At 38.2% G+C, this 27,586-nt stretch overlaps 1 protein-coding gene across 1 annotated transcript in view; it reads right to left on the bottom strand.

The window, feature by feature from the left end:
* Positions 1 to 26,946, bottom strand: part of BRSK2 (BR serine/threonine kinase 2) — a 453,493-nt gene extending 426,547 nt beyond the window's left edge. The window contains exon 1 of the mRNA XM_070957404.1: positions 26,853 to 26,946. Within this exon, the coding sequence (XP_070813505.1) occupies positions 26,853 to 26,946 (94 nt within the window). The remainder of the gene's footprint in view (positions 1 to 26,852) is intronic.
* Between the last annotated feature and the right edge of the window lie 640 nt (positions 26,947 to 27,586).

Here is a 27,586-nt window from a genome sequence, read left to right as displayed (position 1 = left end):
TGTATCTAAAGGTGCTGGGATTCTGATGGGGGATATCATACTAGCAGATTTAAAAGGTAAAGCACTGTGAAGCCCCATATTTCATGGCACGATCAAGAAAACAGGAAACACACTGATTTCAAGAAGTTTCAATGTAAGGATTAAAGGTAAGGAAAGCACAGAATCTGGGATTGTGATAGGAACCTCCAACTCTTTTTTATTAGGATGTCCATTAAGTTGCCTTGATCATTTTGATTTACTTCTTCCCAGGTTTTAGAAATTTAGATTGAACTATGCCACTAACAAATTCCTCTCCAAAATGTACATTATTTATGTTTAGAGTACCTCCTTTTCTTATTCAGCATTCTCACATAGGTGTCTCATAGGTGTCTTAATCTTTTTCTTGCTAGACCTTGGAAAGATTTTATTTTTTTACCTGAGGGTTTTCTCTTTATCATCACCTTGTAAAAGTGATGTTTTGGCCTGTTTTGAATTTAATCCATCTTTTAAAATGTGATACAATTCTCTGTACTTCATAGCACCATAAATAGTGATATAACTCCTTCCCAAAGTTTAGCCAAAGACTTTTCCCCTTGAGACTGCAATATTGGAGAAAAGTGAAAGCTGGTCCTTTGTATCTAACAGCAACTGGAATTGCATCTTTGTCTCCAAAGAACATAATAATAAAAGAATCTTGTCCCTTCTTTTAACCATAGAAGGAACAGCTGCAGAAAAACTTGTTTTCCACTATAATATTTGAAATATTAAAGGAGATCTTCAAAGAATGGGGATAGAAATTGGTAGCCACAATACCAATAATATCAATAATGATATTGATAATGTTCCTATGTATAGACTATGTCTAAAAAAATGTCAATCAAGGAATGGCAGATATAAAACAATTTTCGTTTGATACAGAAACAGTGGAATAGTGGAATCAAAAATCTTGGACTTTTTTTTTTAAGTGTAGATGACAAAACAGACAAGGCATTCAAACTGGTAATACAAATGACAGGAAAAAGTATAGATTACAAATAGAGCAGAGGAAAGATGACAATCCTGATAAAAATCTTTTACTGGATACAGAAAAGAAACTGGTTAAGGCTTTGAAAATCAAAGGGAAATATAAAAGATAAAGCAAGGCAATGGCCTGGATTTACAGAAGGGCAACTAAAGTATCCAAGGCGCCTCTGCAATGGACGAAAAATACAATATCTAAATGAATTAAATATTAAGATTGACAGAAATAAAAGAAAGGAATATAAAGTTGGTTTGTTTGATCAAGGCTAAAATAAGACATGTTTCTATCAAGCTCTGGCAACACTTTGCAGACTTTTTGCAGATACCAGGACAGAAAAATGTATGATTTTGCATAGATATAGAATACATAGGTTATGGGGGAAAAAAGATATTTTTTTGTAACGTTATAGGAAGTGATCAGTTATCAAATTTGTTTTTACTTGTTCTGATGAAAACTGGAAGTCAGTTCTTTACATATTTCCCTTCTTTTTCTTTATTCTACTTATTTGCTTTTTGTGGTTTTTATTCCTTCTATCACTTTTTGTGAGTTTAATTTGTTTTTACTTTTAACATTATACTTAAAAAAAACTATAATAAAGTTAAGACTGAAAGAAAGGGAACAACATTGAAACAACATTGTTTGGGCACTATTTAGCGATCCCCATTATCTAGCTTTTCTTTCCATTGCCCTTTCCTTGACAGTCTTGTAGCCTCTGGACAACGCTGTTTTGTTTTTCTTTTCTTTAACTGGTATGAGATGCTTAGGGAGACATTGACCTCTTTTAGGACATAGGTTCAGTGAGACTATGGAGTCTCACTGTTTTGAAAAAATACTAAGTCTGTCTCCAAGGAGTGCTGGACTAAAATGTCTCTTTGAAAGCATCCACATAAAATACTTGCACAAAAACAGAGCAAGATTTGAAACAGGCTAAACCTCCCACTCCACCTCTTGCCAAGATATGCTTCCTTCAGGACCCCAAATCTACCGCAAGTTAGGAACAGAAGTTAGTAAATGCTTTTCCTGCTATTTGATAAGATTTGGTGGGAGGGTAAATACATTCAGGAGAATATAGCACTTTCTTTAACGTATCTTGCATTAAAACGGTAAAGACAGCACCAATTATTGGCCAATGAATAAGAATAATCAATGAACGTCAGGCAAAATGTGCCAGTGTATTTTTCTTCTGCCTCAAAAGCTGGATGGAAACACTTTAAAGCGGCTGCAAGGAAGAATCCAGTATCTATTTGAAAAATGACACAGAAATCAATCAGTCAATCAACCTTGAATGCTTATATGACTTTTGAACCTTGTAACAGTAATAATTGAGTCAGTGAGACTAAACCGCTTGTTCTAAGATAGGTGCTACAAATAGACATACATCCCTTTGCATGACTAGAAATACTAGACAACATGTCTGCAATTTTCCAAATATAATACAATATTCAAGATCAATATTCTTCCAAATCAGCAGTCATTCACTTGAATTTGATATCTAATGTCCCAACAGTATTCATACTTATAGTAGTCAGATTACAGGTTAACAAAGTTGGAAGGGATCTTGTAGGTCATCTGGTCCAACCCCCCACCCAAGCAGGAGACCCTACACCATTTCTGACAAATGGCAGTCCAATCTCTTCTTGAAAGCCTCCAGTGATGAAGTTCCCACAACCTCCAAAGGCAAGCTATTCCAGTGGTTGATTGTTTTCACTGTCAGAAAATTTCTCCATATTTCTAGGTTGAATCTCTCCTTGATCAGTTTCCATCCATTAGTCCTTGTCTGGCCTTCAAGTGCCTTGGAAAATAGCCTGACCCCTTCCCCTCTGTGGCAGCCCCTCAAATATTGGAACAATGCTATCATGTCTCTCCTGGTCCTTCTCTTCACTAGACTAGCCATGTCCAGTTCCTGTAACCGTTCTTCATATGTTTTAGTCTCCAGTCCCCTAATCATCCTGGTTGCTCTTCTCTGCACTTTTTCTAGAGTCTCAACTTCTTTTTTATATTGTGGTGACCAAAATTGAATGCAGTATTCTAGGTGTGGTGTTACTAAGGCTTTATAGAATGGTATTAGTATCTCACTCGATCTTGATTGTATCCCTCTGTTAATGCAGTTTAGGATTGCATTGGCTTTTTTGGCTGCCACTGGTCTGCTTAGACCATTTGGTTTTACTTATAAATCATGAATCCTAATATCATTCTATTCATGCAACATCTAGGTAGCATATAAAAACCAACAATTTACAATCCATATTCCTCCATGAAACACCATTCATTTTTTCACATTACTTTAGCATATCTATCATCCTTTTCCAGTTTCTAGCAAAATAGCCCAATGTATCTGGAGGACACCAGATCACAAAAGGGTATCATAGGCAAAAATAATTGAGAGAAAATCATCTCCTTCATCTATTCTTTGTATTGCATTGTCCGCAATGCAATAATAAAATAAAAATAAAGTAAAATAAAGTAACTAGGTTTGGCAGCCCTAGAAGATAATCTTTGTTAATGTGTAAAGCAGAGTAAATCCACTGTTATTGATTTTAATAGAGCCTGAGAGCATCTAGTATTCCCCTTGCAAATCTGCAGGAAATTCCTGAGCATCAGCTGATTATATGCCTTTAATTCTGTTTAGCTTCCACTGCAGAAGAAATCTGATCCAGTCCTGGAGGGCTCATTGCATATAATTCTGGCACAGGTAGCATTCAAACACAGCAAGAATTTGTACTAAAAGGCCAAATTATTCTGTCATATTAAAAACAGAGCAGCATCTTTGGAATTATCAGTCCCTCAATAAAAAGGGGATCCAAATTTAGGCAATGAGGCTGATGCTGAAAAAAGAGAAGCAATAAAGCTGACATGTCTCCCTTTAAAGTGAATGTCCTCACTCACCTTCCTAGAACATAATAAATGGAAATGAAAAAGAAATTACAGCCCTCGATTTACGACTATAATGGAGCCCCAAATTTCTGTTGTTAAGTGAGACATGTTTTTAAGTGAATTTTGCCCCATTTTGCAACCTTTCTTGACACAGTTGTTAAGTGAATCACTGCGATTGATAACTTAGTAACTCGGTTGTTAAGTGAATCTGGATTTTCCCATGGACTTTGCTTGTCAGAAGGTCGTAAAATATGATCACATGAACTTGGGACACAGCAATGGTCACAAATATGAACCAGCTGCCAAGCATCTGAATTTTGATCATATGATCATGGGGATGCTATGAAGGTAGTTCATGTGAAAAATGGTCATAAGTTACTTTTTTCAGTGTGGTTGTAACTTTGAATGGTCACTAAATGAACTGTTGTAAATCGAGGACTACCGGTACCTGTATTCTCTCCCTAACTCCCTGCAATACTTTAAAAGATAAACAATTTTTAGTGATTAAGTAGAAAAATTTCAGCAGTCTTCATTTCAAAGCAACCTATTCAGCAATCAAATTATGCAACTTGGGTGGAATTTCTAAATGTGCATATTTCATGGGGCTAGAGTAGCAGAAGCTCTCAGATTAATACAGGTAGTCCTCCACTTACAACTGTTCATTTAGTGACCATTCAAAGTTACAATGGCACTGAAAAAATTATGACCATTTTTCACACGCATGCGTTCCAAGCATCCTTGTGATCATGTTGTGATCCCAATTCAGATGCTTGGCAACTGGTTCATATTTATGACCATTGCTGTGTCCCAAGGTCATGTGATCAACTTTTGCGACCTCCTGACAAGCAAATTCAATGGGGAAGCCAGATTCACTCAACAACCAGGCTACTAACTTATCAACTGCAGTGGTTCGCTTAACAACTGAGGCAAGAAAGGTTGTAAAATAGGGCAAAATTCACTTAACAAATGTCTCACTTAACAACAGAAATGTTGGGCTCAGTTGTGGTCGTACGTTGAGGACTACCTGTATACATCCTACCTTTTCCTCAATGACTCCTATAGCCACTACACATTGCCCATATAACTGTTAATATTCATAGTTACCTATGACAGTTTTAGGCCTGAGATCAGTTTTTCCAATTCTGAGCTACAATCTCTTGACCAGCCTTCCCTTCGGATGTGTTAAACTACAGTTTCATAATCAAAAACAACTGAAAAAATAACCCACTGCAGAAAAGGAGAACACGGTACTATGTTTAATGCAACTTCAACATTCAGTCATCGCTGCTTGGCATTGTCCCTTGTGAATTTTAAGTGTTTGAGCAGATAAGCTGAAAAGCTGTAGAAACTATCAACAGAATATGAGAGTGAAAGAAAGCATGAAATAGCTTCACAGTTACTGTGAATTGTTATGGCTGAACTAAAACTGGGCTACTTATTTCAGATATTCCTTCCTTCCTTCCTTCCTTCCTTCCTTCCTTCCTTCCTTCTTTCCTTCCTTCCTTCCTTCCTTCCTTTTTATCAGCGGGGACCTACAAAGATAAAGGTTTTCAAATGCTACCCAGTCTCTGGCCCTTCTGTCTATATTTAACTGGGTTATAAAGTCTGCCTTTGCCAAGTCTGAATATAATAGAGCTTTATATGACAACAATTGCACAAGCATGCCTAGAGAGACATACATACTCATTCACACCCAAAAACAGAGAGATCTAGTTGTTCCTTAATGGCCTTCTTTAGGAAAAGACCTTGTATACAATTGCCAGGGTACCAAATTCCTTCTTGCTCTCTCAGGATCTCACTTTGCACACAGATTTTAGTTTCCACAGCTTCCAGCATGTGATGAGTGATAGAAATCCTGCTTGTGAAACCAGCGAGTGAATCCCATCAGGTCACGGGGACTCCCATTGCATTTCCTATCACACATTCTTTCTGGACCATGAATAAAAGTTTGCAAATAAAGGGGCAACTTTGTTGTTGTTTTTGCTTCGCCCTTGACAATAGCAATGCATTTGCACCTGACTGCACTGGGTTCTAAAATTACTACAGTATTCATTCCTCCCCATCCAGCGATAGCCAGAAGGAAATCACCTGCATTCTCATTCATGGTGGGGGAGACAACAGATGTGGCTCAACAAACAGTAAAAATCAAATATTTATATCAAGCTTTCAACTCCCCCTCTTCTCCCAGCCCTAGATACATTGCCAGCAAGAACAACAATTATTTGGTAATTTTCCAAGTCCATTAGCAATATGTTATAGCAAAAGTGGAAGACAAGAAGGGAACGTGATTCTTGAGTCTGCGTTTGTCAAAGAACTATACAATCCACAAGAGTTAAAAAGAGGATACTCATTGCACAGTACATTAATGAGAAAGCCTTTTACTTTCTATCTTGTCTCATCCTAAGGTCTTAATGAAGTTGAGGGTGATTGAGAAGCTGTTCCATAAAAACATTTTAAAATACTCATTAAAAGGTTCATTTATTTATTGTGGTCAAAGACCAAAACACAACATTGGCAAAATTGGTAAAAATTATGCGCTACTCTAAACATATTAATTACAAATAGTCATTTTAATAGGGATTATACAGACAATGCAACAATATTTAGAGACATCTAATGAGATCACTTCAGCCTTAGTTGACAATAGATACTAAAGATAGAATAAATCTGAATGCCCTGAAAAAGCATTTAATAATAGGCATATATGTATATATCATGAACGGACATCCTTATGACAAGTACATAAGCCCATTCCTCATAAGCAAAACCAATAGTTAAAAGACATAATATTGAATATTAGCAAAATAAAAATAAAAATAAATGCCAGGACAGCTTAAACTAATATCAATTAGTCCAAATTAGATCTGACAGCATTGATGGAACAATCTAAATCAGGCTCTAAAGAGTTTTCAGAGTGTGATGGTTATTACAGACCATGGATATATTCTCTCTCTCTCTCTCTCTTTTATGGGCTCTTGACTGAAGCTGGGGAATGATTTGCAAATCCTCCATGACTTAAGTCTTAGTGTGAAACAAGAAATACAATAAATCAGGTGGCATTTGTCACTGTCATGTTACCATCTGAAGGGCCATAGTAGCAACAAAAATTAGTACGAAGTTGCCTTATGTTGATTTATCATTCTGACTGGCAGCAGATCTTTAAAATCTCCACAACAAAAATGTAGAGTCAATATTTTTTCAAAACTCCTGAAAGATTTATGAAACTAGGAAGTTGAGTCTTTACAACTGTTTTTTCTAACGTCTAAATTTATTGAAATCCATAGATATACGCAAACAGCATTTTCATTTGCTAAAGAAGTAAAAATCCTGGTGCTCTTCAGTTGTTTTAGCTTATAAATATTTTTTAGCTTCTCGGCAGCAGTCTTATGAACCTAAAAAAAAGATACGGCTGCTTTAATATGTTGCAGTATGTTACATTTGTGCTTCCATGTATTCTTAAAGTACCGGTATATCTTCAAGACTGAATCCCCCAAAGGGGACGGCCTTAATAACCCTGCATATCATCGCAGCAGGCCAGCTTGTAAACTGAAGAGCCAACTGAACAACATTGCCTTTTTCACATTTAAAATATTCAGTATTTTTACCTCAGTGACAGAACCATTTTTCTTTTCAATTGTGGATTATTAATAAACAATCACAAAATGAAGGGACAACCCAATGGAGTCCATCCACAATTTTCATTGTTAAAAGTGTGGGAGCTCACATTTTTGGTAAATTGGATTATGATTATGATTGTATCTGCCTGTGCCTTCCTATCTGTTCCCCTATAAAGGTCTTTTAAAACTAAATGTTGCACCTATCTATCTACAGGCAGACATAAACATATATTTATAAACAAACTGAATATCATTTATTTTATGTATCTTATTCTTGTAATAACAACTCTTAACGCAAAATTGCTGCTCAAGAGTATACTTCAATAGGAATCAGTATACTGACTTCACTTTTTTGTTAGTTTATCAAAATATAAGATACAGAAGTACAAAGAAAAATGAAAATAATGAGAAAGTACGGAAGGAGAGGAGGGAGAGGAAAAACTGTAGGGTAAACTTCCAATTCTTTAGCACAGTAGAATAAGGTAGTAACATACAAACTCAACTTTTTACTTTTACATAATAATATATACTAACCATTTCTATAACAACAACGCTATCTAATCAGCAAAACACAAATTCATTTTTTCCACCTCAAGCACAAAGTCCAAAAGCGTTTTTCCAAGGAGAAACAAAGATGTATTCTTTTCTTTAATCAAAACAGTCGATGTAGTCATCTCTAACTCCATCAACTTTTGTAGCCATTCGTCCATTGTGGGACTCAAAGTATCCTTTCATTTTTGTGCAGAGTATTCTTACTGATGTCAGCATATATATCATCAAAGTTCCATTTATTTTTTCCAGTAGAAATCAGCATACTGTGGGCCCTAGGAAAGGGTGGATCTCAAATGACAAGCCATTTTTAGTTATTCATCCTTCTATTTTCTATTTACACCTTTCTTTTTCACTTGCTGATGTGAGATCATTGACACAGAATGTGCAGACTTACTGTTGGTAACAGCATTGTTCACTATTGTCGGTTTTTTGAAATTTAGTACTTGTGTTGCTACATGTATTGTCACTTGTATACTTCAGGGAATCAATTTCCAGTCACCATTCTATTCTTGGGACACAGGAAGGCAGGGACCAATTCTTGATCAGGAAGCAAAAGCGGTAAAAGTCTCTCACTAGCTATCAGCATGCAGGAGATGGAGGTGGCACGTAGCCTCCTGCCAGCTGACTGTTGGCATGCACAAGATGGCAGGGTGAAGGCAGGTGAATATGCTCCGAACCAGCTGATTGTCAGCATGCACAAAGAGGCAGAAACTAAGGAGGCAAGCAAGCTATTACCAGCTGATTGTTGGGGGTGTGTTAGGAGGCAAAGCAGCGAGCAACCTGTCACAAGCTGTCAGCATGCATAGGGAGGCAGGAGTTGAAATGGCATGCAGACTTTTTCCAGCTGATTGTTGGCATGCATGGAGAACTGAGGTGGAGGCAGCAAACTAGCTGGCTTTCCACATGCACAGGGAAGCATGGACTAAGGCAATGAGATAGTCTCAATAGCTGACTATGGCCACTCATGCAGAGGCAGGCAAAAATAGCAGGCAGATTCTGGCCTATGAATTGTGGCATACTACCTGAGGATGCACACACCACACGTTAAGAAGCACGGGACTAGACTGTATCACTGCACAAGAGAAATAATGACAAACAATGCAGTGTGCTTACATTTGCTCTTCTCCACAGCTATAAATGATTAAGTACTGGAACGATCAGGCTCTAGAACGATCATATCAATAGGGTGATGTTTTTCTTTATAGAATTAATATAGCCAATGCTATAAAGAATGGCATCGCTATCAAAAGCCCTCTTTCTACTTCCAGGAAGAAATCGCCAGCCTGAAATGAATCAGTGGGGCAATAGTTTCTTCTTGAGAACTAAGTGTAACCAGGAGAAGAAACAAAGAAAAAGATTTTAAAAGTACTATAGTGGCAGTGAGCACTAAGTGATTGCTAGCAATTGGCAGGGCCCTCAGCACTGAAGGTACGGTAAAACACACTCTATCCAGCAGAGATCAGAACTTAACTTCCATTATCACAATGCTGCCTTCTAATACAATACACAGACGTCCTACAGAGCACAGAGTAAATACAGCCCATGCAGCAGCCCTCCTCTACAAAAGAAATGTGAATAAACCAAAAACACAGGGTAACAGATGGAAGGATAGTTTTAACCAAGCAACATTCAGTGAAGGAAACTGGCATTCTAAATCTAGTCTTGCCTAACTCCAGGCAAACATCTCTGGGCATTAAATAGCTTTATTCTAGCAGAGAAGAGGAGATAAAATATTACATACCTAGCATGAGAATGAGAAATGTGAGTCCCTTCTCCTTCTTTTCCCTTTCATAGATCAAATTCTAAAATAAAGAACTGAACATATCTGGTAGGCCCAGCCCAAGAATGGCAAACTGCAAGAACTGTATCATATATACAGAATCTTGCCAGACTAAACCTATACTTCTCTAATTCTAACAGATATACTCTGGGAAGTTCTAGGGAGATTTTAGGCTATCCTAAATTTCTTTCTCTGCATTTGATCCAGCTTCAGGCTGTGTTACCTCCTGTCTTGCCCCACTACTTGAAATGTGTTTCTTCCTTCCTGGGAGAGTATCATTTCACTATAGGTCCATCATACCATTTGTTATTGAGCACAATAATTATCAATAGGTTTACTTCAAAACTTCATTCCCAGAAAGGTCTTTTTATTACTGTAGGACATTAACATCTCTTTTAACAATATAGAACTTTAAAAACTACTTTGCACAATCAAATGTCATATTTAAAACAATATCTCTTCATATTCCCATATGAGAAATGGTAGTAAGTGATAGAAATAATAGAAATTGTACAGGATAAAATACATTCCTTTTTTTTAATTGGCTGCTCAGACTTTAGTTGCTTCTGTGGCGTTACATCACATCACTTATATCAAACCACAATGAGGGCTATAAATTATATGGGTTGCATAACCCTACTGATATGTAATAAAATCATTTTATTTTGTACATTTAATAATTTTGTTTTCCTCATAACAATGGGAATTAAGAATTAAGAAGGGTCTTAGGGTCAGTATGTTTCAATAATCTGAATTTTGCCAATCTTTGATGTGTACAGAGTAAAGCTATTGGAAAAAATTATTTCAACTTTTACAAAGTAGACAGATATTAAGACAGGAACATTCCTGGCAAGTTTCCCCTATCTAGTTGTTTCTGACTCTGGGGGGTGATGCTCAACTCCATTTCTTAGCTGCGGGAGCCAGCATTGTCTGAAGACATTTTCTATGGTCATGTGGCCAGTATGATTATACACCGAGGCACACGGAACACTGTGACCTTCCCACCGAAGTGGTACCTATTTATCTACTCACATTTGCATGCTTTCAAACTACTAGATGGGCAGTAGCTGGGGGCAAGTAACTGGAGCTCATCCCGTCACACAGCACTTGGGTCAGTGGTGGGTTTCAAAAATTTTTACTACCGGTTCTGTGGGTGTGGCTTGGTGGGCATGACATGGCTTGGTGGGCGTGGCAGAGGAAAGATACTGTAAAATCTCCATTCCCACCCCACTCCAGGGGAAGGATACTGTAAAATCTCCATTCCGTCCCCAATCCAGGGGAAGGTTACTGCAAAATTCCCATTTTCTCCCAATTAGCTGGGACTTGGGAGGCAGAGATGAGGGCGGGGCCAGTCAGAATTTTTACTACCGGTTCTCCGAACTACTCAAAATTTCCACAGAACTGGTCAGAACCTGCTGAAACCCACCTCTGGCTTGGGTCTTCATTCCAGCTTCTATCTGCATTTGTATTTAACAATTGAGCACCCCCTATGGTTTATGGAGGATCTCCTCCTTATGGAGGATATTACCATGATCAAGAAGCACAATCTGATAAACTCAAATATATCTCTCAAATTCTAATTTCATAGGAGTCAAATTCTCCTAAAAGAAAGCATTGAATGATCATTTTCACATCTCAGTTATGTCCTCATATTGAACAGCTACACAACATGCCCTAATATATTATTCCTGCTTGAGAAAATGCAACAATTGCTTTGGTATGTCAACACATCCTGGAGGACCATCAAGTTTGAATTTATTTAGAGGACAGATACTGAAAAATTATTATAAACCTGGAGCAAGCTGATCTTTTTTAATCAGCATTCAGCTGGGTAGAATTACCATTGACTTGTCTTTCATACTGCTGGACTAGCCAATGCATATAAAAATGTGATGATATATTTAGAATCAGGTATGTATTATATTCACTTTAAATTAAAAAATCCTGCCTCAGGGAGGAAGCTTCTACTAAGGTCAAGCCATTAACGTCTCATTAGCAATCCGTCATATTTGAAAACCCAGATCTATCACTTTTTCAAGGTAAACATATAGGCTATCTACGAGCCTTTATCATCATGTACCAGTCAAAAACAATTTTAATTAACAGGTTAGAGAATTGGGGTTTTGTGACTTTTCATGTTATGTTGAAATGAACTGAAAAATCAGTATGTCTTATGTAAGTGAGTATGGATCACAGAATTGAAATGAATTCAAGATCACATCCTCCTCTTTACTTCCAAGAATATTTTTTTTCTGAAAAACTGTAGCCTTACAAGTAGCTAAGCCTCAGGAAGTAGAGAGACAGTTATTGATAAATTGTGCAGGCAGCCAGAAGCACATTTACTAAATGGCTGTCTGAAAACAGTTTCCAACTAACCTCTGGAATCGTAAATAAATAAAAAGTAAAACCCTTGAAAATACAGTTATACCCACCATGCTATCTCTGTCTGTGAACATACAAAGATATAAAAACAGACAACCCTTTAAAGGTGTTTTTCTCACTTACCAACTCAGTTTTGTTGGAAAGAACCAACACCGCAAGATATATTCTTACAATCTAGAATTGTACGTCTCAGACTCTCTTCTTAGAATTCTAATGGTTAATCATCCCTACGATTGCCACCAGTTGCAATTTATTTTATTTTGTATAAATAATCTGACAGTCTTTGCACTAATTTATAATGGTGACTGATGAGGGAAGATGCCCAGTCAGAGATGTCCTAGGAGAGGGCTTCTATTATTGTCTTTTCCATAGGCCTATATTGTATTACAACACTTTACACACACGGAATCCATTTTTTAAAATATCTATCACTGATTTATGCAAGTGAGAACCAATGTGGCATAGTAGTTAAATTGCTGCACTAAGAGTCAGGTCCAAATCCAGCTTTAGGCATAGAAACTTATTTAGGTGACTTTGGGCCAATCATTATCTCTCTGCTCAACTTACCTGAGCACTATCAACATGGGGTGGAGGGAATGGAGGAAGGAGAACTATACTGTATATGTTGCCTTCAACTCCTAGAATAGTGATGACGAACCTTTTAGACACCGAGTGCCCAAACTGTGTGTGTGCTCATGCCCAAACTGAAAGGCGTACATGCGCACACATGCGTGTGCACGCGTCAACATGTATGCATGCAGATATGCGCGCCATGCGCAGCAGAGATCCAAAGACCAGCTGGCCAATGGGAGGTGGGGCATCCCAACACCAGCAGCGCGGCAAGAGGTAAGATCTTTTTTTTTCATGAGCTTCTGTTTCATCGTTTGCAGGGAAACTGAAGCTCGCGAAACAAACGCCACAGAGATCTGACCTAGGGTGACAGTGCCCATGCCAGCAGAGAGGGTTCTGCATGCACCTCTGGCACGTGTGCCATAGGTTCGCCATCACGGTCCTAGAAGAAAGGGTAGACATTTAATGTCTATGTAATTAAAAAAAAAAGATTATGAAGAAACTGCTCAACTTTAATATATTTAAGACTTCTATTCATATGCATTTATTTTTTTAGTTTTGATCAATTTTTTACTTGTAGTCTTAATAATTATACTTTGTGACATGAACACATAGGAAATAAAAAGAGAACAGCAACAGAACTTGTTCAGGGGCAATACTTGACCCTGAGTCTGAATATGGCATCAAAAATGAAATTATTACAGAAAAATAGCATGTTTTCAATGTTATAGATTTTGTTAAGAAGCTAAGTCCATACCTTTTGAAAAGTTTGGAACGAACCCTTCTCTAGGATATGGAGTTGAGGAGTATCTGTGGTACTTTTAATTAAATTGCTTCTTCAAGAGAAGAGAAAAGCATTATAATGCATTTGCCCAGCATAGCTTCTGTGAAGTAGGAAAATATCACACTTGAGACTAATTCTAAGATACAACATGCAATCAATGAGCCTTAAGCTTAGAATAAATATGAATTTCTGCCATATTACTTTGGATATTTAGTAGGTGAAAAAAAGTAGATAATTTACAACTTTACAAAATCATAATTTACAACTATAGTTATATTATACAGCAATTATTCACAATGTTAAAAGGCATTAGCCTACTGATTCATAACCAAATAGCAGGAGATCCATACTGAAATAAATGAAACAATGACAGTATTCTTCATATGTGTACTAATAAGAATAATTTTTATATTAAATAATTGTTTTGCAGTAAAAACACAAAATTAAAGGTTTTCTTGTACAAATAAACCAACTGAGCCATCCCGCATAAGAAAAGCTATACTGTATGTATGTAACAGGCATTTATGAATGACTCCTTTATTGGAATGAAACCAACTGATACACTAAACATTCACATATATACACTGATTAGATTTACAAATAAATTTCTTTCCTAGCTTTTTTACTTCTGATCCTTTAACTGGAAATGCCAGTTTGAAGGGTCAAACTGGGTCAAACACAACCATTCCATCAATTATACCAAAATCACCATAAAGAGGATGGCACCTGAACATCCATACTGCATTTGAAGGAGCCTAGATGGATTGATGCGGTCAACTTTGACAAAAAATAATAAAATAAATTCCTCCAATCACTTTGTTTGGAAGAATGAGTAAATTCAAGCTCCTTCTCTTCCCCTCAAACAGGTGTTTGACATCAAAGTTGGTCATCTGTCTGATGGGCACATAAGCACATTGCTCTTTGCCCCACTGATGGCTTTTTGGATTGGAGCCATCACATATGAAATCAAAACCCAGAAATGCTCAGCCAACCAGGTGAACCAGCGATGTCACCTCCGATAAGAAATCAATAATGAGGAAGTACACATTCAACAGCGAGCAGATAGATACAAGAATCAGGCTGCAGAAATGGAGAAGAAATCATTAAATAGATTTAAATTAGAAATGAGACTGAGATAGTTAGCATCTGCTCCTCAGCGTTCTAAGTTCATGAGTTGGAATCATGGACTACTTTATTAAAATAGGGAATTATGCAGGTTTCTTTACCCAAACAATGATATGTGTAAATTATCAATTAATGATGGAGTGCCTTTGTTTATGGAGTGTCTGCAAGATTTGTCCCCAGTAATAAAAATATTGTACAGGAAAAAAGAGAGCACTGGTTTATGTTCTTTTTATGTATTTTAAGCTCCTCTGTTAGGGCTCATGGATTGTTTCTAATCCAGCAAACCACAAAGGAGTACAATCCAAACCATAATACAACTGGTTTGAAATTTTAAAAAGCTCATTTTTTCCCAAAGAAACCAATCTGAAGGAAATTCGTGTCACTTCATGACACAAGTTTCTCTAATCTATAAAGAATGTACTCTATAAAATACTGGCATGAACAGATTTGCTTAGCATTCGGAGGTTTTGCTCAGATGGAAACCTAATGGCTATTAGCCATGTAGAAAAGAAATACTAGAACTTTTCTTGCTACACAATAGAAAAACAGTAACTTCTGCTTGCTACCATTCAGGGTTAATTCTGCTGTCTGGCTCTCAGATCAATCAATCGACATCAGAGACTGAGCTAGAGAGCCAATTTTCAGGAATAAAACATAGTCTTTTTTGACAATGACTTGCTGAAGTTATCATTTTCTTTCTGCTGATCTACCAATGTAAGCAATTTTAATGTATTGCTTCAAGCTAATGACATCATAGTTTTCAATCAACAATTCCTGAAGCGTTTAAAAAAGGCTGATTTTCAAAATTCTCCTGTAACTTACATGGGCTGATTTCATAAACTTTATTTTTCCACTTCACTTTCCTTCCTCCTCAGCTCAGTTATGTAATCCCAGCACCACTGATAACGTCATGACACTTAGTATGATTTAAATTGCCTTAATGCAGTGAGAAGTGTTTTGGTTCAAGATTAAACCATTCCATTACCTCCCCATATCTACATCTCCTTTCTGGATTTTTTGGTGGATGTAAAACTGTCAATTATATTTTTAAAAATCATGCATCCTTTTTATGCCTATATGCAGTCTACATTTCTGATCATAGTAATGTTTGAATCAGGAAGTGAACCACCAATGAGATTATTTATTTTATCCAAGTTTGTGCCTGTATACCTGTTCCCCCTCCTTTTCCAACCAGTCTATTTTACCTCTCTCATTTTTTGCCTATTTAGTTAATCAACAATGTGCCAGTGGACACTCCATATTCCCAAGATTTATCTTCAAAATGTTGGATGTCTGCAACTCTAGGGTTGTCTTGAGTCTGCTAATATGGCTATTGTATATGTGGATTATGCCATTATATTTATAATTCCATGAGCATGGGCCATCTTGAGACAGAAGCAGAAGAATAATACATAATTTACCTGTATTGCTTTGAATCTCAGTATTTCATATTTAAATCTACAAGATCATCATGTTTATGTAAAAACATCCATCGCAACTGCCGATCTTACAGTACATCAAAGCAAATTAAACCAAACTCAAAAGCAAAGTGAGGAAAGGTTATTTATTGGATTTTTATCCTACCTTTATTTTTGATCAACACAAAGCTATGTAGATGCTTAATGGTCTTTTCTCCTGTTTTCCCCACAATAATCCTGTGAGGTGAGTTAGACTGAGAGTTGTTGTTGTTAAGACCATACGTTGAGTTGCAGTTCAAAGACTTAATGCTCAGGCCCATAGCAATCTAGTCAACTAAAGTTCAATACTAAACTGGCACCAGATAAGGGTCAACAGAATTCAAGGGGAGGCTGGATTTGGACAGTTTCTGGCAATGTAACGACTCTAAGCTGATGACACACTTAACAATTCTACCTGCTGTTCTCCTACATCTGGCCAGCTTTGATACCTAGGAGAAGTTTAGATATCATGGTCTTCTGGTTTCTAGCCTAGCACCTTTGCCACTACACCAAAGGGCCACTAGTCTTTTAAATATGTACTGTTGTTCTCGTCTTAATGCATAGTGCTTTTAACAATACTTAAACTAGCATCAGTTTTTTGCTTCAGGTAACCTATATGTTATTACTATTTGTGAAATTAATTGGCATGCTAATGTTAGTCACTATGGATCACCTTCTGAGTCACTTCGTTTTATGATTCTTAATTTAAATGACAATTGGTTAAAAAAACTAGCTGAATGAAAAAATGACTATACGGGAGGAAATTATCTTAATAATGTAGCTAAGTTAATCTTAAAATTTAACCCTGGCAATATTTAAGATTCAAGTATATAAATAGTGTGTGATCCATCTTTTATGTGACACTTTATCAAAAGAAAATGACACAAATGACCTGCATATTTCAAAACAATCCCAGTAATTGCTACAAGGTGAAAATATCTTTATTGCTTATGTGCTTGTGTCTGTCTGTGTTTTGTTCTTCTGAGTTTCAAATTGTATTTCCTATTGCTTAAATTTATTAATTTAATTTACTGAAATGTAAGGTGTTTCCCAAAATTCTCAGCAGTTTCTCTAAAAAACTAAATAACCCCAAAATCTGCAATATAAATCTTCAAAACAACATTGAAATACCATTAAGCAGTCACAGGACAGCATTAATACACATATCTTGCATTGACCAGTCCATACTACAGCTCTAAATTTTAAGCGCACTCTTAAAAAGTTAGGTCTTTATTGCCTTTTGGAACGGCAAGAGTTTTATTAAACATTTTCTGAATTTGACCTAAATGTATCAGAATTTTCCTGCCTTTCAGAAAAGTTGCTTGCTAATGGAAATGTCCTTTTGAAAAGCAGGCATATTTTGTCCTTTCTTTAGGGAATTAAAATTAATTAAATTCACTATGATTTCCAAATCATAAAGCTTTTCAAGGGCTGACCTGATTTTTTTTTCTTATTTGAGGGAACATATTGATGAATCTATCCTTTCTACAAGGTGCCAAATATCATATCAACGAATTTTCCTAATCAGAAGTAGCTTCTAGACAGTGGTGAAACTGATAAAACTGGAAAAAAATATTTTGAAGACCTGAATAGAATGATAATGAAATTTATATGGCAGGGGAAAAAAGCGAGAATCACTATGAAAATGTTACAAGACGCAAGACTAAGGGGAGGATTTGGACTACCAAACTGGGAATTATATTATCAAGCAGCAGCACTATCATGGATGAAAAAATGGATTGTATTAAGAAATACAAGGCTATTGACTTTGGAGGGGCATGACTTACAATTAGGTTGGCATGCTTTTTATGGTACGGGAAAAATAAGGTGCATAGTCATTTTCAAAGACATTGTGTAAGGAATGCTTTATTATTAGTATGGGAGAAGGTTAGAGAAAAACATCTGAAAATACCAACATAGCTTTCAACAATGGAAGCATTAGTACATCCAAATATTATTAATATGGGAAATATTATCAGATATAAAGGGGGAATTGAAAACGAAACAAGAACTAGTAGAACAAGGGATTGATATGGAGTGGTATACACAATTGCAAATACAACCGAGATATGAAAAAGATGCAAAGTTATACGTTTTTTACTTGGAGATGACAGAATTGGATGAGATACTCCCAGGAACAGATGAAAAAATGATTAAAAAATTCTATAGTTATTTACTTGGTGTTAAACTAGAAGAAGAACAAGTAAAAGAAACAATGATAGCATGGGCAAAAATTTTTGGATACACAATAGAGTTAGATAAATGGCAGCAATTATGGGAAAGAATGGCTACAGCATATAAAGAGAATTTATATAAAATGTTTTATAGATGGCACATGTCACTGGAAAGATTGGCAAAAATGTTTAAAGATAAATCAACTAAATGCCACCAGACACCAGGATCATATTATCACATGTGGTGGACATGTCCAGAAATGAGAAATTATTGGGCAAAAATTCGAATATGGTTAGAGAAAATGACACAGCAACATATTGATCTTAAACTGGAGCTATTCCTGTTGGGTATCTTACTGGAGAAATTTAATAAAGAAAATATATATTTTATTATACATGTAATAACGGCAGCAAGAATGATATTTGCACAAAATTGGAAAGCAGAAAAAATTCCTACAAAGGGAGAGGTAATTAAGAAAATATTAGAATGGGCAGAAATGAGTAGATTAACATTAGCAATTAAAGAGAATGAAGAATTGGAGTATTACAACATATGGGGGCAATTTTATCAATGGATAGAGACTGAATATAGACAATAGGCAATGTAAAAATAAGAAATATGGGAAAAATATGTTGTAATACATTAAATTTAAATGTAAGAGGAAAGATAAATATGTATTAAGAAAATGATGATAAATGTTGAATATGATGACACAAAAATTTTTTGCACCCAGATGTTACAATGATTAATGTGAATTGTTTGTTTAAAAATAAAAATAAAACAATTTAAAAATAAATAAATAAATAAACAGTGGTGAAATGCACTTATCTTTGCTACCGGTTTGGAAATGGGAGCACCCACTCATGTGTGCCTCTTCTGCGCATGTGCAGAGCCTTCTGTGCATGCACAGAGAGTCAAAAATGGGACGTAATGATGCCCCAGCGGGTGGGCGGAGCCTCCCACCACCGGCCTTACCGGATCGCATGAGCCGGATTTCACCACTGCTTCTAAAAGTCAATAGTCCATAAAACTCAAATATGGAGATGTATCATGTATGTCTTTATCCTATTGGCCCTAAAGCTTAAATATAGCTTCTCTGAAGAGCCAATTGAGCATCATGGTACTCAGATAATTGTCCTTTAATTGTCCTTCTCGCAAGAGATGAAAGCTTCAGTTCTAAGACTGTTCTGAAAACACACAGTGCTTCAATATACAAACATCTTAATCATGACTAAATGAATATACAGCCCTGTTGTGGCCCCGCCCTCTGAGCCTGTCCCATCGGAGGAAGAAAGCTCCGAGCATGAGGAAGAGGAGTCAGCCAGGCCTCCCTCTCCAGGCCCCTCCCCTCTGGCATTGTCTCAAGTGCCGGCCGAGGGAGAGGAGACAGCTGATTCGAGTCAAAGTGATAATGACACATCATTCCTGGACGCACGCCTCCGAAGGCGTGATAAACGTTTGCAGCAGCTTGGGAGGCGTGCTAGGGATTAGAACTGAGTCACTGGACCACACCCCAGAGACCACACCCCAGAGACTATATAATAGAGAGTGGTGGTCAAGGATCTTTTGTGACGAACAAAGCAAAACCTTGGAGTCACTAAAGCCTCGTCCGGAACTGCTGGGAGGAATATTATTTCTGTTTGGACTTTCTTGAACGTTCGTATCTTATCTGTCTATTTGTGAAAATAAAGTAACTTGGCAGACGGTGTGTCTATCGCTGCCAAGTTGGAGATAAGAACTGGGTGCATTCCAAAGTGTTTCCTTAACCCTCGACTGGCTGTGTGTGTGTGTGTGGGGACGGGGACAGATCAAGCCCTATAGTTGGCAACGACTAGTGGAGTAAAATCCACAGGGGCCCCATTCCTTCCTTTCCTATAGATCAAAGCTCACAAACATTCCTAATTAATAAATAATCCACTCAAATTCCAAATATGAGCAGTGGCTAACTCACTGCTCACTCCAGGAGTTTGATTCTCACCGGCTCAAGGTTGACTCAGCCTTCCACCTTTCCGAGGTTGGTAAAATGAGGACCTAGATCACAGATGTCAAACTCACCACATCACGTTGCCATCATGTGACGTTTCGCAATGTTTTTCCCATTTGCAGAACTGGGGTGGGCGTGGCCTGCACGGGATGCATCCGGCCCACAGGGCGCCAGTTTGACACCCCTGACCTAGATTGTTGGGGGAAATATGCTGATTCTGTAAACCGCTTAGAGAGGGCTGTAAAGCGCCATGAAGTGGTATATAAGTCTAAGTGCTGTTGATATTTTCTCACTAAGTTCATATTTCAATCAGTATCATAAGACATTGTTTTAATACAAAACAAAAAGTAAAGCAAACAGTAAAAGAGTTCTCTAATATCTGAGCAAATGAGAAGAGGCAGTCTGCAAGACAGCGTTGCATTTATGCCAATGCAAGCTTTTTAATTTTCTGCAGGATTAACAGTGGTTTATCACAGAGGCCAAAATCCTAAACTGGAACTCCAAATGTAACTAGATAAAGTTCTTCTGGCCATGACTGATGCCAGAGTAACAAGGAATCCTGTTATATTTCAAAACTGTGAAACTGTGCACTCTCAAAAACATTTACCAGAAGATGCTGCAAATCTAACCCCACTTTACCTCGTGCCAGTATGCCCACCCTTATCTTTATTAAGTTTTGATTATTAGGGTTTTTTGCATCCATCATCACTTTTAGGTTTTAATGCAGGCGCCAGGCTACATTCTTTTAGTTCAAGAAGAAAAGAATTGGGTTGGGTAACAGTAAGTCCTTCGGGAGAAGGGCGGTATAGAAATAAAATTATTATTATTAAAAATTATTATTATAATTTACTGAGAGCATCCCTCTTGCAACCTCTCTGAACAATCATCTTGATATTACATAGTTTGGAACAGTCCACCCCAAACCAGGCACCCTTTCAAATGGCCATTGCTGAGTGTTCTGGGATTTGGAATTAGCCATGCTAGAAATTTTAAAAATTAAATGCTAGCACAAACAGGAGGTACCCATTGAAATGGGTTGTTCTGAATATAGGAAAGCAATTTAATTTGGGCCTACAAATCTTGTTCAGTGAGATTGGTGAGCCCTGGTGGTGCAGTGGCTAGAATGCAGTATTGCAGGCTAAATCTGCCCACAGCCAGGAGTTTGATCCTGATGGGGCTCGGGTTGACTCATTTTCCCTCCTTCCAAGGTTGGTAAAATGAGAACCTAGAACAGTGATGGCGAACTTGGTGCCGAAAAGGGAGTGCGCGCACGCACGCATGTCTGGGCCGCAGAGGAGCTGCCCAGGGCACATGTGCATGCCGAAAAATTAACTTCCAGTTTCAGCTACTGAACTTCCGGTTTCAGCCAGCTACTCTTCCGGGTTTCTGGCGTGCATGCACACGCGATGATCAACTGGACAGCGCGCATACTCACACAGGAAAATGGAAGACCAGCTCTTCTAGTTTCCAGCACTGCTGCATGCAAAAAGGCCAGCTGATCATCGCACATGCATGGGCGCTAGGAACCCAGAAGAGGAACAGGTGACGCCACGCATGCCAAGTGACATGGCTCTGCATGACACTTCAGGCACACGTGCCATAGGTTCACTATCATGGACCTAGAATGTTGGGGATATTGTTGCTAATTTTGTAAACCGCTCAGAGAGTGCTGTAAAGCACTATGAGCGGTATATAAGTCTAAGTGCTATTGCTGTTGGAGGGAACCACAAAATGATATCTTCCATTTCTAATCCTACCAAATTTTGCTTTAGGATACCATGATTTTAAAGTTGAAAAGTATAGCTCCATCAGCAAAGGCAAGTCACCTATAGGACTAAAGCTATGACATCACATAGAAAGGTCTCAACCCAAGTTGATAAAGTTAGTCTTCCTCAATCTTCTATCTTCCATGCATACTTGATTATAGTTTTGAGGCTTTCTAGCAAACATAATAATTGAAATTCATTTCAAATTGGGAAGTTCGGTCTAGATTATACAGAATCAAACAGCCGAAGCAATTTCATTTTTGTACTATACAGTAAATCTGCCTCTGTGAATAGAAATGAAATCCATTAACTCAATAGTATATGCTTCTGAATAGGTTTAGAATCTGAATTATATTCACTAAAATGCTTTCAGGAAAAAAAAGTGCCATCAAACTTTGAGAACTGTTTTTGAAAAAGAAAAGACATCCAACTAGGAAGGAAAAATATCAAGTTCATCATGATCTCATTAATAACAACTAAAGGATCATGGAATCTAATTTAGTTCTATTAATTTGCTATAATGCTGCCATACAAGTGTTGAGGTTAGAATATTCCAATAGTAAAGTGAGTGCAATATCCCCAAATATGGCTTTAAAATGTTTGAGATCTGTTATTAAAACAGATAAATAAAGATCAGCCAAGTGAAAACAAAATATAAAAATATTGCTAGCTCTAAATAAAACCGCAATATGAGAAATATTTGAAATATCACTTTCATATAAATCACCAGCCTTGCCAAATTAAAGACAATTTAGCTTCATTTGAATAATACTTCTGAATTGGAATTGTTATCTAAGCACAAATGTTTCCTGGTGTGTTACTGCAAACACAAAACACTACATTTTTACTCATTACAGTTAATTACAGTGCAAACCTCCTATAATTAAGTATGCCACAGTATTTCAGTCCAAAGTGAACCATCGCTTGCTCGTCCCTTTAAAAGCAATGTGTTTGTGTCGACATGTTCAAGATGTTTCCTCATAATCTAATAATCACATTTGTAAAATTATATTATCACTCTATTTATTGCATCTCCTTCTCTCCTCCCATTGAATGGATTCCCTGCAAGTCAAGTTTTAGAAAACAACAGCACAACCCTTTAAAAGTCTGCTTTATACAATAACAAAGGGGCAATTGTCTGACTACAACAATCTAATTTAATTATACATGCATGGAATTCTTACACTGCATTATTAAGAATTTCTTCCCCCGGGTTTTGCCACACTGTCCATATTACAGCAAGACTGCAGGCAAATGTTATGCGCCCCTTTGCTCAGTGCCCTCCTCTTGCTTTTGAAACCAGGAGACCATAATCCTCCCTTTGTGACATCAATCATTTGCTGCAGGTCTGATGTGCCAGACTCTATGGGACAAGCTTTGCTTTCCCTGCTCTGAAGGAGAATTAGCTTTGTCATCATCCAGAGCCCTAAAATGTATCGTGTCCTGAATATGGTTTGCCAGGCAAGAATAGATGTCATCATGGCTGCATAGATGTAGCATCTGGACGTCTTGCCTGTTAAAATCTCCTTGTTTCATGCTCATTTATCAAGCCTGCCGTTTAAAACTATGGAGAAGCTAAAGAAGTTCAAAGTTCAATTGGGACCGAGGCCAGCATTTGCCTTCCCAAATCTTTAGCTTTGATCTTCTGTATTTTATAGAAAAGGAAATGGATGGTCCTGAACTTAGAATAAAGAAGAACTTTATAGCAAAAATACTTTGCAAGTTAAATAGTGGGGGACGGGACTAAAACATAACAAACAAATCTGAAGTTACAGGAGAATAGAGACAATAGAATATTTGTTTATTTATTTATAAAATGTATTGACCATCCATCTTACCTCAGGATAACTTTGGATGGTTGTTGGATTCATGATACATTTCATGAAATTACCTTAAAAATAACAGCAATCACTTTCCATGTCTCATTTTTCCTTCTTTCTATGGTATGGTTCTGCTTGAGTTGCAAACTGTCTACACAACTTTATTGAACTGCCAGCCTCTTGAGCACATGATTATTGAATCTCCGAGTGAACAACTACATGTTCAGATACTCCCTACCAGAAGCTTACTAAATGCCCTCTTTTCCTTCTCAGGAATCTAGGAACGATAGACATCACTTGGCTGTGTATCACTGATTTCCCCCACCTCCCCTCCACCCCAAAATTCTAAGTACAACAGCAAAGAAAATTGTCCATACTTCATTTAATATGTCGATTTTGAATATGGGAGAAAGAAAACAAATATTTCCAATTCCATGTATGATTTTGTTTTTCCCCAGAAGAAAGTCCCGTTGATTTCAGTAGTTTTATCTCCCAACCTCCCAAGCAAGTGAGCACAGAATTAAAACGCTATATACCAATAATTCTTATGGGGTCTTTAAAACACATTTAGATTTTATCTGTGTATCCCAGCATTGTATGGACATGTGTGTGCATCAGGACTGGAAGAGTGGAAGCTCATTTACAATTTCCTATAAAATTACAAACAACATTTTTGCTCTAATTCGGCTCCTCAAAGACCAGCAAAAGCAGACCACAGCCTCTCTCTGAACACAGGCTCTGCCTCCTCCTCCCCCCCCCACCTCTCCCACTCTCTAATCACTCAGAAGGAAGATTGGAAGATTAGTGAGGGAAGGGGGAGGACAAATTGCAGTTAACCCTTTAGCTGAATAATACCCCATGATGATCTAAATGTATGATCTAAATCTATAGGTTGTGATTTTTTGCTCCTTTACTTAGTTTCAAGTCCCTCCGAACTCAGAAGGACTTACTTCTGGCAAAGCTTTTGAAGAATCATCAATCTGAAATACTGCTATTGTAGTTGCTTTTAAGATAACCCAACTCTGTGGGAGGGGGCAGAGTGGGAGACCTCAACTGGAAGTAGACAAAAAATCACAGTAATGAGGATAATGTTTGAGTTCATAGATTTAAGGCCTCTTACATGGTCATAGCAAAGGGCAAGAGATCACCTCCAGAAACAGCATCCAGAGTTTTTATCAGTGCGCCATAATACTGCAATCATTTTGGCAGGAATTTCATATTCCTCAGCTCTGTTATTCATGTCAAGATATATTTCACAGTAGCGGAAGCTATAATTGTTTTTTAAAAAAAAATATCTAGCCTTCAACGTTATGGAGGATAAAGGTGAACTGATTTTCCAGCTACTGCAATATGAGAAAGGAGCAAGATACAAACAAATAAAAGTCGCTTTCCGTTTTAAAGCATCACTTTTCCCAGAAACCTTCCCATTGACAAACCCGGCAAGCAGTTGCTATGGGGCTTGAGGTAGGAGGAAGAAAAAGAGTGTGGAGAAGGGTTGCACACTTAATCATTGCAGAAAAGGTTGGCCTATTTCACAGAAAGATCTGGATTTCAACTCTGTCCCCAAGAAAATTGCAGGGACTGCAGAGCTGCTGCCATGCAGGGCAACAAGAAAACAGGCGATCAGAGGCAGCAGCTGGAGATGGAAACGCCTATTAAATCCTTTAGACAACAGATGGGCAAAGCTCATCTCTCTTTTTTTTTTTAAAAAAAAAAAAAAGGAGAGCAAAACACAATGCACCATGTTTTATCATCCCACCATAAGGAACAACTCTTAACACCAACCAGCTTCCAAAAAGACCTATTCTAGGCTATGAATGCCGGAACCTATCTATCTTACTTTTTTTATCTCTCAATATGACACTTCAGAAAACCTGAAATTTACTCTGGGGTCCCTCAATCAAAGGCTGCCAAACAAGGGGGCCAACTGGACTTGTTACCAAAAATGGAGAACAAAAATATGGGAAATCTGGCAGACAAGAGATTTGTCATGTTTGCCAGAGCCCTTTCTTTGCCGTTACTCTTTGCCTGCCCTTGAAGTGCATCTAGTGCTGCAGAGAGAACCAGCCAGTCCAAACGTTGAATACATTGAGGGGACCTAATTATATCATTGAGGGCAAACACACCTGCTCCCGGCTAATGCCCCACACTCTCTTTCCTTCTGTTAATATTCCTTGCCATTGTTCTTTTCAGAGAACCACAAAACAACAAATCTCTGGCATCTGACTGCAGAACAGGGAATCTTCCTCTAAGCAGCAGAAAATTGTGGTTAGTGGGAAAACAAAATAAGACATCCAGGGCAGGATTTGCAATTCTTTCTTTTTCTTCTTCTTCTTCTTCTTTTCCTAGTGACCACCCCTTCCCATTTTGGTTGCCTTCCAAATCATCAACAAAGACAGTGCCATAAATTGCACTCTATGTGTTCTCTCCTCTTCCCCACACCTCTACTAACTGCACCTTCAAGACTACACCCTTTTCAATCATGATGTCATAAAACACTGCTGGTGACTCCCCGTTTCCTCCTCCTCTTGATCCACAATTCCTTCTTCTTCTTTTTTTTTAAGAAAAGAAATGAAAGCCATGCACTGAATCCAAGCCAAATTGACCAGCAGCTGAGCATCTCTCTCTCTCTCTCTCCCCCACCCCCCAATTCTACCAGCCCCTCCCCACCAGCACTTTGACTGTCATCAGAACACCACCCCTTTCCAGGAGTGATCCACACAAAGCAAGCTGGGCTTTAAAACAAGATGCAAATCACCCCCAAATCTTTACCCCCCACCTCCAGAAAAAAAAAAAGAGCCACACAAGGCAAAGGAACCACTCGATCGCAAGATGCCACAGCGACAAACAAGGAGGGACCGGCGAGGCCGGACTCTCCCATCTCCCGTCATGTCCGCGACTGCCACCTTCTTCTCCCCTGGGTTGGCTTTGCTGCTGCTGCTGCTGCGGCTGCCGAGGTAACCCACCTGTCTGCCCTTTGCCCAGCGTTTTCTCCAAGCGGTAGGGTCCAACATATTGCGCGTGTTGAGCTCCGCTGCCTTCTTTGCCAGTTGATGTCATTTCTACCCGGGCTGGGTAACGCTTTGCGATGCTGCGCCTGGTATCCCGCTTGGGGAAGCTCCTGGCTCGTTTTTTGTTTTTTTCGTGGCTGATTCCTTAAAATTCCGACTTGGCTGCTGTGCAAGGAAAGCGCCCGGTGTCTCGCTCTCGCTCTCTGACTCTTCTGCTGATCCTCGTCCACTTGGTGGAAAATTAACTCTTGCTTTCTCTCTCTCTCTCTCTCTCCTTTTTTTTTTCTTCTTCTCCCCCTTCGCTTTTCCTCCTCCTTTCTCCTCCTCCTCCTCCTCCCTGTCTGTCCTGCTAGGGAAGGGATGCCCAGGAACACTTATTAGCCGAGGCTTAGGGGTGGGGGAAATCTCCGAGCATCCGAAGCATGATGCCGGTTCTCAGCACTCGCACGCTTTAGTTCGCTCTAGGAGCTGCTCAGCGGGAGCTGGATGAAGCGGAAGCGCTGGGGCCCGTCGCTCCGACTGACATTAGGCGCAACCAATCCCTGACAGCATCTCGGCCCGTCTCCCCACCCCTCTCCTCCTCTTCATCCACTACCTTTTCTTTTCCATCAGCATCGGTCGCGGCGGCTGCTTCTGCCTCGATGCCGAGCATCATATAACCAATGGCAACAGCCGTCAGACGGCGAGGG

The sequence above is a fragment of the Pituophis catenifer genome, unplaced genomic scaffold (genome assembly GCF_029215685.1).
Source record: "Pituophis catenifer annectens isolate HBS135680 unplaced genomic scaffold, rPitCat1.0.hap2 SCAF_1, whole genome shotgun sequence".
Lineage (NCBI taxonomy): Eukaryota > Metazoa > Chordata > Lepidosauria > Squamata > Colubridae > Pituophis > Pituophis catenifer.
This window is presented reverse-complemented; position numbering and strand designations above follow the sequence as displayed.